We start from the raw sequence: 18,103 nt of genomic DNA on the forward strand, positions 1-18,103 counted from the left end.
ATAGCTTTTTATGCGTTATATAGGAGGGCTTCCTGCAGGGGAGAGGAGGAAAGATAATAATAAATGAAAGTAGTGCTTGAAAAAAGAGAAGAAAAGACACAAAAAGCAGGGCACCAACAAAACACTTTACAGCACACAAAAAATAACAACTGTAAATAGAAGGCACACAGGGGGCTGGAGCCCTGGCTCTGAGGCAAGACAGCCTCATGAGATTCCTCCAGCTGCTAGCGGTTCTCACCACAAATTTCCTTGTATTTATTTTTGTATATACTTATGTGTGTACATGTTGATTACCCCTAAAGAATATAAGCTCCTTGAGGGTAGGGGGACTGTTTTACTTCTGTCTTTGTATTCCTAATATAGTATATAGTAGGCAGGTACTAGATATTTGTTAATTGATTGCTTGACAAGAGGTATCAGCCTCTATCACAAAGGATTAGGTTGAGTCAGAGTGGCCCAAGAACTGGTCCCGGGTATAAGTCCATTGATAGTATACCTTTTTTCAAGATGGGTGAAATAAAGTGAGCTACTCCTTAACATGCACTCACAATTCAGAGGCTGATTCCCTTGAAGGAGAATACTGTGACATTGTTGGGATAAGCCTATGGGACTTTACTACTAAACCAATGGCTCATGAGCCCCCATGGATGTGTTTTCCACTAACAATCAGTCAATAGATTGTCTCTTAGCAAAGAGTTTTATTCAAATGGCATAGCAACAACAGTAGTTGCAAATACTCCCCTGCCTCACTGCATTGGAGGTGTCCTTTCCCACAATTATACAGTGTCCATTCTTCCAGTGGGCTCAAACTTAGGGTATAATGGTGGCAAAATACAGGTATAAGATTTGGGTGTAGAAAGGCAACTCACGACGACTGGTTCAACGGATCCTGGAAGTCTTTTCTTTCTTTGTAGAGTCCTCACAAAATATCCCTCTGGTGCGGCATTTTTGCTGGTCAGGTTGCTGTACTTTGTTTTCAGGGTCTGATCTTCTTCATAGCGGTCCATCTTCTCTGCTGTCATGGATCATACTCCTGAAAGCCACTTCCTCCTTCAAGAGGCTTTCTCTCTCTATCCATGCCTGTTTGGTATATGTGTCTTTGATCCTTTCTAGATGCAGTGTCTCCTACCAAACAACTCCCCTTTAGAGCTGTGACTGATATCCGGGGGCTGAGGAAAGAGAAATTCACTCCTATCTTCCTCCACAGGCAGCTCCTGGTTTACAATCTCAATTTTTCTTGTCCTCAAACTGCTGGAACTTGTTCAGGTTAGATAGCTATTTAAATCTCCCAGAGAAGTGGCTATTTTTTTTTTACCTAGTTCCCTGCTTGACTCAATCAGAGAGGTGTTTGTACCTTATAAAAGAATCACATAGTGTTACACCTCATTAACACATAAAAACTGCATTATGGGGGCGGAGCCAAGATGGCAGAGTAAAAGCAGTGACTTGCTTGAGCTCTCCCCCAAATCCCTCCAAATACCTATAAAAAAAATCGCTCTAAACAAATTCTAAAGCAGCACAACCCACAAAAAGACCGAGTGAAACAGATTTCCAGCCCAAGACAACCTGGATGGTTGATTGGAAAGGTATATCTCTCCCAGCTGGGAGAGGAATGCAGTTTAGCGTGGGCACGCAGGCCTCAGTGAACCTGGAGCAGGCCTCAGAGGATTGAATCGCAGGCAGCTGTGGAGGTTTCCAGACTTCTCATCCCACGACCAACAAAGACAACTTAGAAGGTCAGAGGGAAAAGTCTGTTTCTTTGGTGCGCAGTGGTCTCAGCTCCATTCACTGAGCTCTGCCCCGGGGTGGCTGCTGCCTCCTGAGCTTCTGGCCCACAGACTGAGGGGGAATTGAGTGGCTGATCAGAGGGGGATTGCAGGGATCTCTCTGCCGGTGCAGGATTCTCTTGCTCTACCTGTGCTTGGATCTGGGTCACAGCTCTGGGTGGCAGTCCTGGTGTGAGGAGGAGCGCTGGCGTGGTAGAGCTTGTAATGGTGATGGAGAGACAATCCTCCTCACAGTTCCAAGACAGAAAAGACTGCTTGTGGTCACTCATAGACCAGGGCAAAGGCCAGGAAAGGTGTAAACACCTCGCCCTTGAACATAGCACCTTGGAAAAACTGAAAATTTACAGGTCCCTAAAAGTATTTCTGAAAACAGCTGTACAAACCCCCTAAGCTTGGGACAGTACATTCTCCACATTGGAAACAAACCCCTACCTTAACAAAAAGTTTATAACTCAAGTAACTGGCCGAGATCATGAGCAAGAAGCGCAAGAAGAGTCAGACTATATTATCTTACTTTGGTGACAAAGAAGATCAAAACACACAGCCAGAAGACAATGAAGCCAAAGCTCCTACATCCAAAGCCTCTAAGAAAAATATAAATTGGCCCCAGGCCATGGAAGAGCTCAAAAGGGATTTTGAGAAGCAAGTAAGAGAAGTAGAGGAAAAACTGAGAGTGATGCTAAAGGAGACCCAAAAAAACACTGAAGAAAATAATACCTTACAAATACCCTAACCCAAATGGCAAAAGAGGTCCAAAAAGCCAATGAGGAGAAGAATGCCCTAAAAAGCAAACTTGGCCAAATGGAAAAGGAAGTCCAAAAGATTACTGAAGAAAATAATTCCTTAAAAATTAGAGTGGAGCAATTGGAAGCTAGAGACAATTTGAGAAATCAAGGCTCTGTGAAACTAATCCAAAAGAATGAAAAAATAGAAGAGAATGTGAAATATCTCATTGGAAAAACAACTGACCTGGAAAATAGATCCAGGAGAGAGAACTTAAAAATTATTGGACTATCTGAAAGCCATGATCAAAAAAAGAGCCTAGACATCATCTTTCAAGAAATTATCAAGGAAAACTGCCCTGATATTTTAGAATCAGAGGGCAAAATAGAAAATGAAAGAAGCCACCAATCACCTCTTGAAAGAGATCCCTAAGGAAAACTCCTAGGAATATTGTAGCCAAATTCCAGAATTCCCAGGTCAAGGAGAAAATATTTCAGGCAACCAGAAAGAAGCAATTCAAATATTGTGGAAACACAATCAGGATAACACAAGATTTAGCAGTTTCTACATTAAGGGGTCAGAGGGCATGGAGTATGATATTCCAGAGGGCAAAGGAGATGAGACTACAACCAAGAATCACCTACCCAGCAAAACTGAGTATAATCCTTCAGGGTTAAAAGTGGTCATTCAATGAAATAGGGCACTTTCAAGCATTCCTGAGGAAAAGACCAGAGCTGAATATAAAATTTGACTTTCAAATACAAGACTCAAGTGAAACAGGGAAGAGTTAAACAGGAAAGAGAAATCAAAAGAGACTTATTAAGGTTCAACTGTTTACATTCCTGGAGGGAAAGATGATACTTGTAACTCATGAGTCCTTTATCAACATTAGAATAGTGGGAGGGAAAAAATTATATGCACACGCAGATAGATGGCACAGGGTGAGTTGAAGATGAAGGGTGATATCTGGAAAATAAAATTAAGGGGTGAGAGAGGATTATACTGGGAGAAGAAGAAAGGGAGAAGTAGAATGGGGTAAATTATCTTTCATGAAACAGATAAGAAAAGGCTTTTATAGTGGAGGGGAAATGGGGGAAGATGAGAGAGAATGAGTGAATCTTATTCTCATAGGATTTGGCTTAAGGGGGGAATAACATACACAATAGGGTATGGAAGTCTATCTTACCCTACAGGAAAATAAAGGGGGAAGGGGACAAGTGAGCAGGGGGTTGATAGAGGGGAGGGCAGATTGGGGAGGGGATAATTAAAAGCAAACTCTTCTGAGGAGGGACAGGGTCACAAGAGATAATAGAAAAATGGGGGGTAGGATAGGATGAAGGGAAATATACTTAGTTCTTCACAACATGACTACTACGGAAGTGTTTTGCATGACTACACATCTATAACCTGTATCGAGATGCTTGCCTTTTCAGTGAGGGTAGGTGGGGAGGAAAGAAGGGAGAAAATTTGCGACCCAAAGTTTTAAAAATACATATTAAAAATAAAAAAAGAAAGTTAAGAAAAATAAAAATGTTTATCCCATCCTTCAAAAAAACAAACAAACAACTGCATTATGTATGTCTACTAAGGGAGAGGAGGAAAGGAATAAGGTATAGGAGGAGGAAAATCTCTTCCCTGCTCCCTTATACGATAAGAGTTCCAGGCAAACCAATAACAAAAGTTCTCCCAAGTTACTCCCAAGAACTGACAAAGGCCTAAGATCTCTGTGGAGATGCCTAAAATTAACAGCTGTTACTGAGAAACTACCATATAGTAGAAAGAACATTGGATTTGGGGTAATAATAATAATAACAACTAGCATTTATATAGTACCTACTGTGTGCTAGGCATTTTGTAAAATATTATCTCATTTGATTCTCACAACAACCCTGCTATTGTGGTGGTGCTGTTAGTATGTCCATTTTATAGGTGAGGAAATGGAGGCAAACGATTTAGGTGACTTGCCCAGGGTCACACTTAGGAAATATCTAAGGCTGGATTTGAACTAAGGTCTTCCCAATTCTAGGCCCATAGCCATTCCAGATCTTAAATTGTATTATAAAGTAGCAGCCATCAAAACTGCTTGGTACTGGCTAAGAAACAGAGTGGTGGATCAGTGGAATAGGTTAGGTACATAAGACACAGTAGTCAATGACTATAGTAACCTACTATTTGATAAACCCAAAGACTCCAACTTCTGGCATAAGAACTCAGTAACTGACAAAAACTGCTGGGAAAACTGGAAAAGTGTATGGCAGAAACTAGGCATAGACCAAAATCTCACACCATATACCAAAATAAAGTCAAAATGGGTTCATGATTTAGATATAAAGGCTGATACTGTAAGCAAACTGGGAGAGAAAGGAATAGTTTACCTATCAGATTTATGGAGAACAGAAGAATTCATGACCAAACAGGAGACAGGGAACATTACAAAAAGCAAAATGGATGACCTTGATTACATTAAATTGAAAAGTTTTTGCACAAAGTCAATGCAACCTGATTCTAGGCCCAATTCACCACCTAGCTGCCCCCTAAAGGGTCAGAGATGAGGAGGAGGAGGAGGAGGAGGAAGAGAAGGATGACGATGACAATGACAATGATGACAAATAATCTTATTCCCATTTTTGACAAGATTACTAAATAGTCAGATCAGGGGAATGCTGCAGGTACAGTTCATCTAGATTTTAGCAAAGCATTTGATGTATTTGATACTTTCATGCTATTCTTATGTATTCATGGGCTACATCAGAAATGTCAGGCACATAGCTGGCAACACTCCCAAGTCCCCAAACCAGATTTAAATGTAATTGAAAAATATTTAACAAAATAGATAAAACTATAATAGAACATAATGTTAACATCTGGTTTCCAAGGTCAATATGCTGTTTTCAAGAATCCTTACGTGCCCCGTTTTTACTCAATTTTGACACTGCTGGGCTAGATAATAATACAAATAGATGGATTTAGAACTATTTGAATGGTTGGCTACAGACAGCTGTCAGTACTGGTTTGGCATCAACTTAGAAGGAGATAATGAGTGAAATAAGGTAAGTATAGCAGAGCCTGGGGCTACTCTACAATCTGAACTCTAATGGAGGACTTCTGGGTTCTGTGTGTGGCCCTTGTGCTGCCGAACATTTTTTAACAGTGACTTGGGTAAAGGCATGGATGGTATGCTCATCAATCTGCAGAAGACACAAAGTTGGAAGAAAAAACTAACATACAGGATAATAGAGGGGAAAATGAGAAAGATCTTAGTAGGTTAGAGCAGTGGTTCTCAAACTTTTTGGTCTCAGGATCCCTTTATACTCTTAAAAATTATTACAGAGGCCCTAAAAAGCTTTCATTTAAGTGGGTGATATTATGGAAGATAATTTTGAGCTAGAGATCCCCTGGAAGGTCTTTGAGAGCCATTGAACTAGGACATTGAGTTGAATCAAATAAAATGAAACATCATAAGGACACATGTAAGGATTATACCTGAGTTTTTAAAAAATCAATTTCACAAGTACAATAAGAGACAGAGGTTTTAGTAGACTGCAGATTCAACATCAATGAATAGGGTGTTAAGGAGGCCAAAAAACCTAATGCAAACTGGAGAAGAAATAGTATCCAGGTCTAGAAAAGTAACACTCCCATTGTAGTCTTCTATGGCCAGATCACATCTGGAGGACTGTGCTCAGTTTGGGGTACCACATTTTAGGAAGAACACCAATAAATTGGAGAGCTTTCACAGGACAGCAACCGAGATACTGAAAGACTTCAGGGTTTTGACATATGAAGATCAGAAGAAGGAACTTGGGATGTTTAGCCATTTAGCTGAGGATGAGAAAACTTGAGGGGAAAGGGTGTAGGAATAACACATGACAGGCTGCCTTCAAATATCTGAAGGACTGTCAGATAGAAAAGAGAATACTCATCTTGCTTGACCCCCAGAGAGTAGAACTAGAAGCAGTGGCTGGAAATGACCAAAAGGAAAGTTTAGGTTTGACGTAAAGAAAAATGAGCAATTAACTCAATCTAAAAGTGAAATTGATTGCACAGGAAGTCATGGGTTCCCCCTCATTTGAGATATTCAAGCAAAAGAAAGATGGGGGCTCTCAATCTCAGTCCATAGAGAGATTTCAGAGGGTCTATGAATTTGGATGGGGGGTAACTCTAATGAAAATTTAGCATTTCCTTCCATTAAATTCCTTCACTTACAAATATTATGCTGAAAAAGGATCCATAAACTTCCTCAGACACAAAAAAAGTGAAGACCTTATGGAGTTGCATGATCAATTGTTGGGCACACTGTAGGAGATTTTTTGTTTCAGACTGGATGAGACAACCAATCCTTTCCAGTTCTAAATTCCTGAAGCTCCTTTCAGTTCTAAAATTCTCTGAATTCTCCAAAATCTCATTTTATAAATAGCCTTCAGACAGTGGAAGGTGAACAGGAAAGGTTCTATAGCTTTTGTTTGCTTTCTCATTTTTCTGAAACTCAGGAAACAATTAGAGGCAGGGTGGAGCAGTGGAAAGATCACTGAATTTGGAATCAGAAGACCTACATTCAAATTCCGTTATTTAGTTAATATTTGTGCCAGTTTAAATCAATTTGCTTCTCTGGGCCTCAGTTTCTTCATTTGTAAAATGGGGGGGTCGAAGTAGATCCCGCAGATCTCTAAATCCTATGATCCTAGATGAGCCCAACGATTCAGATGTTGTAAAAGAACCCAGAAGCCATCCCATCACTCCCTGCGGCCTGATGGAGTATCAGAAATTCCACTGATCAGAAACAATCATGGTTCTGATTCATCAGCATCTGAATGAAATGTAGACTCTTCCAACAGATGTTACCATTTCTCAAAGGAGTCTTAAAGATTATCCCCTCTCCATCCCAAATATCATATTATTCCTTGCTTGGTGAATACACAGAATGTGCTGGAGCTAGCTCTCCCTGGCCTGAAGGGCTGATTGTTAAATTTTCAAAATAAACATTTACACCTCAGAGATCAACTACAAATAGGGCTCAATCTATTGTTTTGTTGATTGTATTAACTTAAGAAAGTGCTAACAATACAGATCAAACTTAAAAATTGTGTGCATACATTTTTTTTCTTTCTTCCTTTCAAGACAGCTATTTGTTAAACATTTACCAGTATACCCCTGAGCAGATGGCACAGTTCGTTAGGCATTGTTTCAAGAAGACCTCTAGGGAATGGTATGGCTGATCAGAGAGGGATTGCAGGAATCTCTCTGCTGGTGCTGAGGCAGGAATCTCTTGCTTTGCCCTTGCTTGGATCTGGGTCACAGTTCTGGGTGGCGATCCTGGGGTGAAGAAGAGCACTGGCATTGTGGAGCTTGTAGTAGTGATGGAGACAGAATCCTCCTCACAGTTCCAAGGCAGAAAAGAGTGCTTGTGGGCACTCATAGACCATAACACAGGCCGGGAAAGGAGTAAAATATCTCACCCTTGATCACACCCTTGGAAGAACTGAAAATTTACAGGTCCCTAGAAGTATCTCTGAAAATCCTCTCTATGCTCCAGGGATCTCTTTGGAAGTCAGGAATACTTGGAATTAAGCTCTACCTCTTTACACACTTCCTATATGACCATGGGCAAAGCATTTAGCCTTTTGGTGCCCCCAGGCATAGCCTAGACTCTAAATTGCATTTGACACTCTGATCTGCCTGTATAAAGAGAATTTCAACACAAGAAGTTCCCTGTTGTTGTTCAGCCATTTCAGTCATGTCAGACTCTTGGTAACGCCATTTGAGGTTTTCTTGGCAAATAAACTGCAGTGGTTTTCCATTTCCTTCTCCAGCTCATTTTACAGATGAGGAAACTGAGTTAAATAGGGTTAAGTGACTTGCCCAGAGTCACCCAGCTAGGAAGTGTCTGAAGCAGGATTTGAACTCAGGAAGATGAATCTTCCTGACTATAGGACTGGTGCTCTGTGCACTATGGTGCCACCTATGCCCTAAGGAGTTCTCTTTTCTTTACATTTATGAAATCACAATTTAAAGGGGGGAAAAAATGTGTGAAACTCTGCATTACATAATAAGGGTGCAAAGAGAGGTTACTTTATGTCCTTGCTCTTCTCTTTCCTCATCCATAAAATAGGAGAGTAGACTAAATGTTTCCCAATATTTCTTCCAGTCCAACTGTTTTCCATTGTCCAAGGCAGACTGAGCTTTTGGAGAATCCATGAAAACAGATTCTCCTTTCCAGTGATGTGGAAGAATATTTTGATGCAGTTCCATGAGAACTCTCTAAGGCCTAAGAAATCTTGCACTCCTCCTCCGCAGCATCTCTGGGTGATTCTCAATGCTTCCACAGCCACTACTTGATCTAGATCAGTCCATGGCCAACTGGGAGAGATGATATCACTAAGAAACTCTTTTCTTCTCTCTCAAAGAGGCATTTTTCTAATTTCCTGTAGAGATAGTGGCCTCAGAGGTGTTGAAAAGCCAAACTAATATGTATGCACACTGTCACATCTGCAGAAGAGACCAAGTGCTCCACTGCCTATACAACCACAAAGAGTTTAAGAAAATCCCAGAAAACATTTTCTTGGAAGCCAGAGGCATTACACAGTTCTAAGAGCATGACCAACTGTTCAAAATGACTGTATCAAATGCTGCAAGTTTTCTATTCTTCTCCCTTGGAAACCCCACACAGATCTAATTTCATTAAAAGCCAGACCTCTTTCAGTCTCCCAAAACTCAGATGAGTGGGAGCAGGCACTAGCTTTCAAATCATGACCTAGCTGAGGTCATAGCCATCAACATATCACATTAATATGGAGAATCTCTCCAGAATGAATTACCTCTCCAGCCTGGAAGGTATCCTCTAAATGATGCAACATTGCCTTACTCTGGGGTTTAAGATTCTCTACGATCTGTGTTCAGCTTATATCTTGGGCTCCCAATTGGAGCTCTCCACCCTAGCCAAACTGATCTACTCACTGTCTCAAACACACCTTAAGCTGCCACTATCATTCACACACATCATCACTATCAATCATTCACATCTGCTTAGAAGGTTCTTCCTGCCTTTCTCTCCCTACCATGGATCCTTTCCATCCTTCAGGGGCCAGCTCGAGTCTCATCACCTCTTTGAAACCTTGTCTGATCGTGTCTCTCTCTTCTCAACTACTGTAGCACTGACAATTTGTCCCACTTCTGTGGCATTTATCAGTGCAATTTTGCATTGTTATCTACAATCTTACAGATGTAAAATATAAATATAAATTCATTCTACAATATAATATTAATTATAGTATAAACAAAATATAAACTCACTCTAAACAATGAATATAGGATCATAGATTTAGTTGCAAGGAACCTCAAAGGCAATCAACTTCATTTTACAGATAAAGAAACTGAGGCACAGTGAGGTTAACCAAAGCCACACAGTTAGTGTCTGAAGTGGGATTTAGAGCCAGGTCTTCCTGACTACAATCCAGAGCTTTATCTACTGTATCATATTGCTTCTCAGATGTTTCACAGTGAAGTTAAGACACTAGAACCAAACCCTATTTGTAAAGTTGATTTTTATTTTATCTATAACACTGTTCCTATAGAAACAACTGCCTCTACTAATATTGTTTTGCCTAACAGTATGTTTTCCCAAGGCAGCTAGGTGTCTCAGTGGATAGAGTGCTGGCCTTGGAGTCAGGAAGACCTGAGTTCAAATCTGGATTCACACACTTAATAGCTGTGTAACCCTGGGCAAGTCACTTAGCCATTTACCTCAGTTCCTCATCTGTAAAAATGAGCTGGAGAGGCATCTAAGTGGCGCAGATAGAGCACTGGCTCTGAAGTCAGGGGGACCTGAGTTTAAATCCGACCTCAGACCAAACACTTGACACTTATTAGCTGTGTGACCCTGGGAAAGTCACTTAACCCCAATTGTCTAAAAATTTTTAAAAATTAGCTGGAGAAGGAAATGATAAATCACTACAGTATCTTTGCCTAGAAGACTCCAAATGGGGCCAAGAGAGTCAGATGCAACTGAAACAACTCAGCAGCAACAATGTTTTCCCAGAGCCAATTAACATTAGACAGCAGATAATTTCTATTTGTCTTATCTTCCTATGAATTTTATAAACTACCGGAGGGCAGGTACCATGTCTGAAACTTCTTTGGTTCTAAGTGATGCAGCAGATAATGTCAGGTTTGAGTCAGAAAGACCTGAGTTTGAATCTTGTCTCAGAAACTTGCCAGCTGTGTGACCCTAGAAAAGACACTGAACCTCTGTCTGCCTCAGTTTCCTCTTATTTAAGATGGGCAAAATAGTAATACCTACCTCCCATGGATGTTGTGAGGGGCCAAATGAGATAATGTATATAAAGTGCACTTTGCAAGCTTTTTCATGCTATATAATGCTCACTAGTATTTCTCGTATGCCTCTTAACATTTCACCAAGTCATTGTACAGAGCAGTCACTCAAATACTTCTGAGCTGGTTGACTAATGTTCTTCCTTCCCTTATTTCCAGACCTCTCATCACTAAGTCAAAACCACTATGTCTACGCTCTTACTAAATTTCTTCCAGAACCAAACCCCATTCATGGTTTTTGCATTACTACAAACTTTCTGCTTTGTCCCAATCCTTCTATCTTAACATAAACAGGTTTACCCACAGTGTTGCCCCAAACCAGACAAACATAATCCTTACCCTCTGTTCAGGTGGTGAGAGAATATGTCAAAGATGCAGTGGATAGTACTCTGTGGATACCACAGCCTTAACATATATTACATTTGATATATATATTAGACCCACACATGACAACTCTGTGGAGCTGGAAGTACAGATATTATTATCCCGATTTTACAAATAGAATGAGCAACTGGTTCCAGATCAGATAACTAAAGAAGGAATAAGGCCAGAGACCCAGCCCAGGCCTTTGGACTCCAAATCCAGTGTTCTTTTCTGTACTAGGCTGTTCCTGTACTAAGCTATTTTCCAAATGATTCATGTTCACCCCAAAGTTACATTCCTTTGTTCAGACAAACAAATTGAGATTGAAACTATAAGCTCCTCGAAGGCAGAGAACATAACTTGTTTTGGTCTTTGGACTTTCAGCCTGGACCACAGCATTATACATGGCAGGTTGAACTCAACTTTGTTGAATTGAATTGAATTGTACTAAAGAACGTCAAATGTTTTCATCAATTGTCCTAACATTGGGTCATAAAAAAGACTAGAATACACCCACACACTTTTTCTATTTGTCTACCGTGGAAACACGGCCAGCCTTAGACAAGGCATTGGCATTAGACATTAAACAAAGTGTTGGCATTCTGTCTCCTGCTCCCAGTCTCTATTTTCTGCATAATTTCTTGTCCTTTCCCTTCTGCCTTAGGGTCAGCTCCTTTCCCTGGCATCAAGTAGTCACTGCCCAGTTTTTAACCTCATTCTCTCAAACAAAACAAGATATTCTCCCCCACCCTTAAAAAGCTTTCACTTGGAGAATATAATAAAAAGAAAATGAAGAAAACTTAGCTGTACAAACTAGTGGCTGTGTAACCCTGAACAAGTCACTTAAACTCTGAATGACCCCCAGGAAACCCTCTCAAACCATAAATTGCAGAGAAGGAACTGATCTGCTTTGGGGGAAGAAGTTCCTCACCTGGAACTTCCTATATTGATGAAATCAAAGGTCCAATGAAAATAAAAATAAAAATAAAAAGCCTTCATACAATGTCCTCAAGTTATTGTCCTATATCTCTCTTCCCTCTTATAGCCAAACTCTCAGAATTAGCTGTCTTACACTCACTGCCTTTATTTTCTTACCATTCATATTCACTTTTCAACCCCTTATGATCTGGTTTCTGACCTCATCACTGAATTAAAACGACTCTCCACAAAGTTACCAATGATCTATTAATTGCCAAATCCAATGGCTTTTTCCCAGTCCTTGTCCTGGACCTCTCTGCTGTTGATCAGGCTTTTTTCCCTGAATCCCTCTTCCCTGGGTTTTCACAACCCTGCTTTCCCCCACAGTTTTCTTCCTACCTGTCTGGCCACCTCTTCTATGTCCCCTTTGTAACATCATCATTCTTTTTCCACTCTGCACCCCCTACATGCATCCAGGCTTTTGTCTCAGATCCTCTTCTATTCTCCTGTAATTTCTTGGTGATCTCCTAAGCTCTACTGGGTTCAACTATTACCTCACTCCCTTGATTTCCGTTCCCACATCACCAACAGCAATACTGGACAGCTCCACCTGGCTATCCCATTGTTTATGTTCAGTCCAGTGACCTCCGTGACCTCATTTGGGTTTTTCTTGGCAAAGACACTGGAGTGGTTTGCCATTTCCTTCTCCAGCTCATTTTCCAGATGAGGAACTGAGACAAACAGGGTTAAGTGACTTGCCCAGGGTCACGCAGCTAGTAAGTATCTGTGGCTGGATTTGAAGTCAGAAAGATGAGTTTTCCTGACTCCAGGCCCCATACTCTATCCACTGAACCACCTGCCTGCCATAGATGTCCTATAGACACCTCAAATTCAACAGGTGCAAAGCAAAAATCTTTCCCCCTGTAAATTTCTTTCCTCGTTTCTGAAGAAAACACCATCATCCTTTATCTTTCAAATTATTCACGTTTCCATCCTCCACACAGCTGCCAAATTCCTATTCCTAAAGCACAAGTCTGACCATGTCACTCCCCTGCTCAAGGGGCTTTCACGGCTTCATTTGCCTCCAGGATATAATACAGAGTCTACTGTTTCTTTTTAAAGCTCTTGACAGTCCGATCCCAACTACCTTTCCAGGCCTGTTATGTGTTACTGTCTTTCACATACTCTATTTCCAGCCAAACTGGTCAGCTTGCTGTTTTGTGGTTCTTCCTCCTTTGCACAACCTGTCTCCCATGCCCAGGTTACAAGCTATCACCTCTGATTCACAGAATGATTTTGTTGTTGTTGTTCAGTCATGTCCAACTCCTCGTGACCCCATTTGGGGTTTTCTTGGCAGAGATGCTGAAGTGGTTCTCCATTTCCCTCCCTAGTTCATTTTACAGATGAGGAAACTGAGGCAATCAGAGTTAAATGACTTGCCCAGGGTCACACACCTAGTAAGCATCTGAAGCCAGATTTGAACTCAGGCCTTCCTGACTCCAGCCTGGCACTCTATCCACTGAGCCACCTAGCTGGCCTACTCACAGAATGACTATCTTCCTTTAAAATCCATTTCAAGTACTAACTCCTACAAAAAATCTGTTCTGATCCCCCTAACAGCTACCACTCTATTCCATGTCCAGAAATTACTTAGTATTTTGCAGTCCCTCTCCTTACCTGACAGGAGAGCAGGGACATCTTTGGTGCACACAGCAGACACTTAATAGGCACATTTTGAATTTTACACTTATTGGTTGGTTAATTATATTTTATACCAAATGTCTTTCACTTGATATTCCTTCCAAATATTTGCATTTGAAGCCATGGCACTCCAGCCTTAAAGTGCTATACAAAGGTTAGCTTTTATTATCATATCTCATGTCCACACCACCTTCACTCTCCCAATCATTTCTTCATCATTGCATCCCCACCCCCACACACCTAGCACAAGACATTGAGCATGGCAAGCTAGACAAATATGAATGGGACGTTGAATTGCCTAGTACTAAAGTTTTCCCATTCAGACAGCTCCATGAAAGGACCAGATGGTATACAGAGGATTGACCTAGAAGTCAGAGGTCAGTTTCCACATCAAGACTTTCCCCATTGAGGTTGGGGTAAGAAATTAAATGGGAGTTTGGGGGAGTTTTGCAGAAGCCACAGACATTAGAAGGCTAGCAGATGACACAGAGCCTACAGTCAAACACTTAATCCAAATTTTACAGTAAGGTACTGTAAACAGCCTACAGAAGAAAAAGAAAAAATTCAAAGTTCTTCTCTGATACTGAAGGCAGAGCCAAAAAATTTTATGTGGATTTTCCAGATCTTGGGGAGCACCATGCCCCTAACCCCTGCAATGTGGAAGGGATAACTATATAATTCGGAGGTAACCATTCTGGTTTAAAGTAAAAAAAAATTCTGAGTTAAAATCTTGTCTTTGCCAATGATCAGCTGTCTTAACTTTGGCAAGTTGCTTTATCTCCAGTGCTTAGAACAGTGCCTGGCACATAGTCAGAGCTTCAGAAATGCTAGTCGGGTGACTGACTCTTTTTACATCTGAGTCTAGAAATTGAAGGATTGGGCCAGATACCCACTGAGATCCTTTCCAGCACTAAATCTATGATTCTGTGAAATGAGTTCTAGACCCAGCTCTGGTACCAACTGGCTGTGTGACCTTGGGCAAGTAATTTAATCTAACTGGAGCTCAGTTTCCTTGTCTGTAAAATAAGGGGTCTGGGATGAGATAATTTCTAAGATCTCTTTCAGTTCTATGACTCAGAATTTTCATCTAGGACGGCCTTCCCCTATCTCCTAAGTAAATATTGTCTTTGTAAGCTGTAATGGCAGGGCTTCCACGTAAAGGTCAGTCAAGGAAACTTTCATCTTTGTAGGATGGAGGAAAAAGTGTTAAGACAGGAATAAGGAGAACTTTCCCCACCCTCAGCTCTATCCCACTATTATTCCTTGTTTATGGCTATAGTTTTGCTGCCCTTTAGTTATGTGACCTTAAGTAAGCTACTTAAACTCTATTATCCTGTTTCCTTATTCTGTCAGATGGGAATAATATCTGCCTACTTAAATTCCAGAATCATTTTAAGAACCTCAAAAGACACAGTATAAAAGTACTTGGAAAGTGTTAAGGGTTGGAATATCTCCAATAGCACCAATACTTTGCATACACAATAACACATTCAGATGCAGCTTCCCTCACAACTCTAGGATTAAAGATTTAGTGCATAAATGTGTGTATACATATATACACATATATGTATATATACACACATGTACATGGAATATATGTGGATACATGTAAATGATGATGCATGTAAATGATACATGTAAATAATTTGTCCTTTCCTCAGTTTGGAAAAACGTCTTTTATCTCTAGGATTTAGTATATCCTAGCAAGTTGTCTGAAACACACAGAAAGGTGTGAGCTGCAGAATTGGAACCTGAGTCTTCCTGACAAGGAAATTGAGGCCCAGTGTGGTGAAGTGAGCTGGTGGCAAGGGTTACCGCTAGGATACGAGTTCAGGTTTTCTAAATCCAAGACCAGTGTTCTTTCCACTCCACTCCTTCATGTATGTCCCAGACAAAATCGACTGCTGTAAAACCTCTGGGATTTGCCATTGATTTTTTCCCTGACCATTCCCTCTTCTGCATAATAAAAATGACCAGAGCCTCTAGAATATAGAAATAACAAGAGACTTAAAGTAAATAACAGCTGACAATTATATAGCACTTCAAGGTGCTTTGCAGTCATTTAATCCTTACAAAAATCATATGAGATTGATGCTTTACCTCCGTTTTACTGATATGGAAACTAAGGTTCACAGAAGTTAGGTGACTTGGCCAGGGTCACACAACTAGTACTTGTCTGAGGTGGAGAATTTGAATCCAGCTCTTCCTGAGGCTAAGTCCAACACTCCATCCACCATGCCAGAAGTAAGTAAAGCTCTATTTCAAAATTCCTTCATCCTTCCTTTTCTCCCCTTACAGGATTTAAATTATGTAACTTCAGGTTAGGTGTGAGATACTTAAGAAGTTAAAACAAGCTCCTTGAGGGCAGGAGGAGGAGGAAGAGAAGGAGAAGAAGGAGAAGAATGAGAAGAAGAAGAAGAAGAAGAAGAAGAAGAAGAAGAAGAGAAGAAGAAGAAGAAGAAGAGAAGAAGAAGAAGAAGAAGAAGAAGAGAAGAAGAAGAAGAAGAAGAGAAGAAGAAGAAGAAGGAGGAGGAGGAGGAGGAGGAGGAGGAAGGAGGAGAAGAAGGAGAAGAAGGAGGAGAAGGAGAAGAAGGAGGCGGAGGAGAGAGATACTGAGAGACAGATAGAAACAGAGAGACAGAGACAGAGAGAGACAGAGATAGAGACAAAGAGACAGAGAGAGAAAGAGACGCAGCTAGGGTACCCCTGGCCACTGTTCAGACTATAGGAGAACTCTTAGGTGTGAGAACTCCCTCCACCAATGCCTATCGAAACCCTCTATGACTTAAAACAGTGGCTACAAAAAAAGTCACTCACTAGCCCTTACGTCATGCTACTTTCTTGATAGTAAGTCCCACATGCCTTTTCCGCTTTTTACAAGGCAGTGACTCTTCTTGTCCCTCCCCCCCCCAACCCCAGCCTTTCAGTCTCTTCAAGGCACCCAACCCCCAGGTCCCGTGGTGAGAACCGCTAGCCACCACCAGTTCTCAAGACAAACTCCCTGCAAGGAAGGCGCTGGTGCTCATTTCATCACAACAGGAAAGAATGCCGGAGCAGAAGATAATGGAACCAAACAAAGCCCCGGGACAAGTAGCCCAGCATCTTCCAACAAAACCCAGAGGAGGAGGTCCAGGCAGAGGAAGCCAGAAGCACTCTCGGAGATAGACGGATTTCTTCCATTCTCCCCCAAAACAATCTGAACCCAACTGCTGATAAATAGCTGTGCCCTTCGCTAGCTAGAGGAAGAAAGAGCCGCAAGGACAACGACACAGCTCTCGCGCTCGCTCGCTCTCGCTCTCTCTCTCTCTCTCTCTCTCTCTCTCTCTCTCTCTCTCTCTCTCTCTCTCTCTCTCTCTCTCTCTCCACCCTACCCCCACGTCGATCTCCCTGTCTGTCTCTCTCTGTGTCTCTGTCTGTCTCTGCGTCTGTGTGTCTCTCTGTCTTTGTGTCTCCGTCTCTGTCTCAGCAGTTTCTCAAAGTTCTCTCTGGCCTCCTCATCTAGGGAAAGCTGGTGGGAACGTTCCTCTAGGGCGGTGAGGAGAGAGAGGAAAGGAGAGGAGGGAGGCTGACTGGTCTCAGATTGTGGCGAGTGTCGGTAGATTCAGGTCAGATCCATTTCTCTCTTACCCTCCATGAGCTGCCAGGGGCCGTGTCTTCCTCTTTCCTTGGATTTCGGCTGCTGCAGGACTGCGCTCAGCCTCAATGAGAGGTGATCATGAAAACTTAGCTTCTTATAATCAGCTCTTTGGTTCGTGGGAGGGGCTAAATCAGTTTCGGGAGGAACCTGGAAGCTGGGGGTCGCCCTGGGTCTTTTTTCATTGACGCGAGAGAACAAATTGACTCAGGAGAGTCCAGGAGACAAAAATCTCCTGGAGCCAAACCGAGGCTCCATGGAATTTGTAGTTTTTATTTGGAAATCTGCAGTTCCATGATGTTCCATCCTTCTCTTTGGAGAAGTCACCGGAGGTCATTCGCAAAGAAATTTTGCGCATTCCAGATTTCAAGTCAGATAGCAGAGGACAAACCCTCTGGCCTCAACTGGACAGCTTTTCTGCTGGGTAATTAATGGACCTTTGCTTTTCAAATTCATTGGCAGCGCAGTGCAGCAGAACCGGCGCTGGAATGGGCGGCAGAAAAGATTTGGCGCTGCCTTTTGGCACTTGTATAGGTGTCAATTTTTAACTAGCACTTATTAAGCCCCTATTATGTACCAGGCACTGCATTAATAGCTAGGGATACAAAGAAAAGCAAAAAATAGTCCCTGCTCTCTAGGACCAGTCCTA

General features: G+C 41.6%; 1 protein-coding gene across 3 annotated transcripts in view; it reads right to left on the reverse strand.

Annotated features, from left to right (window-relative positions):
* Nucleotides 1-17,748, reverse strand: part of ENTPD1 (ectonucleoside triphosphate diphosphohydrolase 1) — a 110,916-nt gene extending 93,168 nt beyond the window's left edge. For 2 of the 3 annotated variants that reach the window (XM_020996784.2, XM_020996783.2), the window contains exon 1: nucleotides 17,448-17,748. In XM_020996784.2, the coding sequence (XP_020852443.1) occupies nucleotides 17,448-17,454 (7 nt within the window). In that variant the 5' untranslated portion in view covers nucleotides 17,455-17,748. Of the gene's footprint in view, nucleotides 1-12,518; nucleotides 12,657-17,447 lie in introns of those variants that run through there. The other variant, XM_020996782.2, reaches the window with a different exon arrangement.
* Nucleotides 17,749-18,103: the final 355 nt, after the last annotated feature.

The sequence above is a fragment of the Phascolarctos cinereus genome, unplaced genomic scaffold (genome assembly GCF_003287225.1).
Source record: "Phascolarctos cinereus isolate Bilbo 61053 unplaced genomic scaffold, phaCin_HiC Scaffold_3;HRSCAF=262, whole genome shotgun sequence".
NCBI classification, from domain to species: Eukaryota; Metazoa; Chordata; class Mammalia; order Diprotodontia; family Phascolarctidae; genus Phascolarctos; species Phascolarctos cinereus.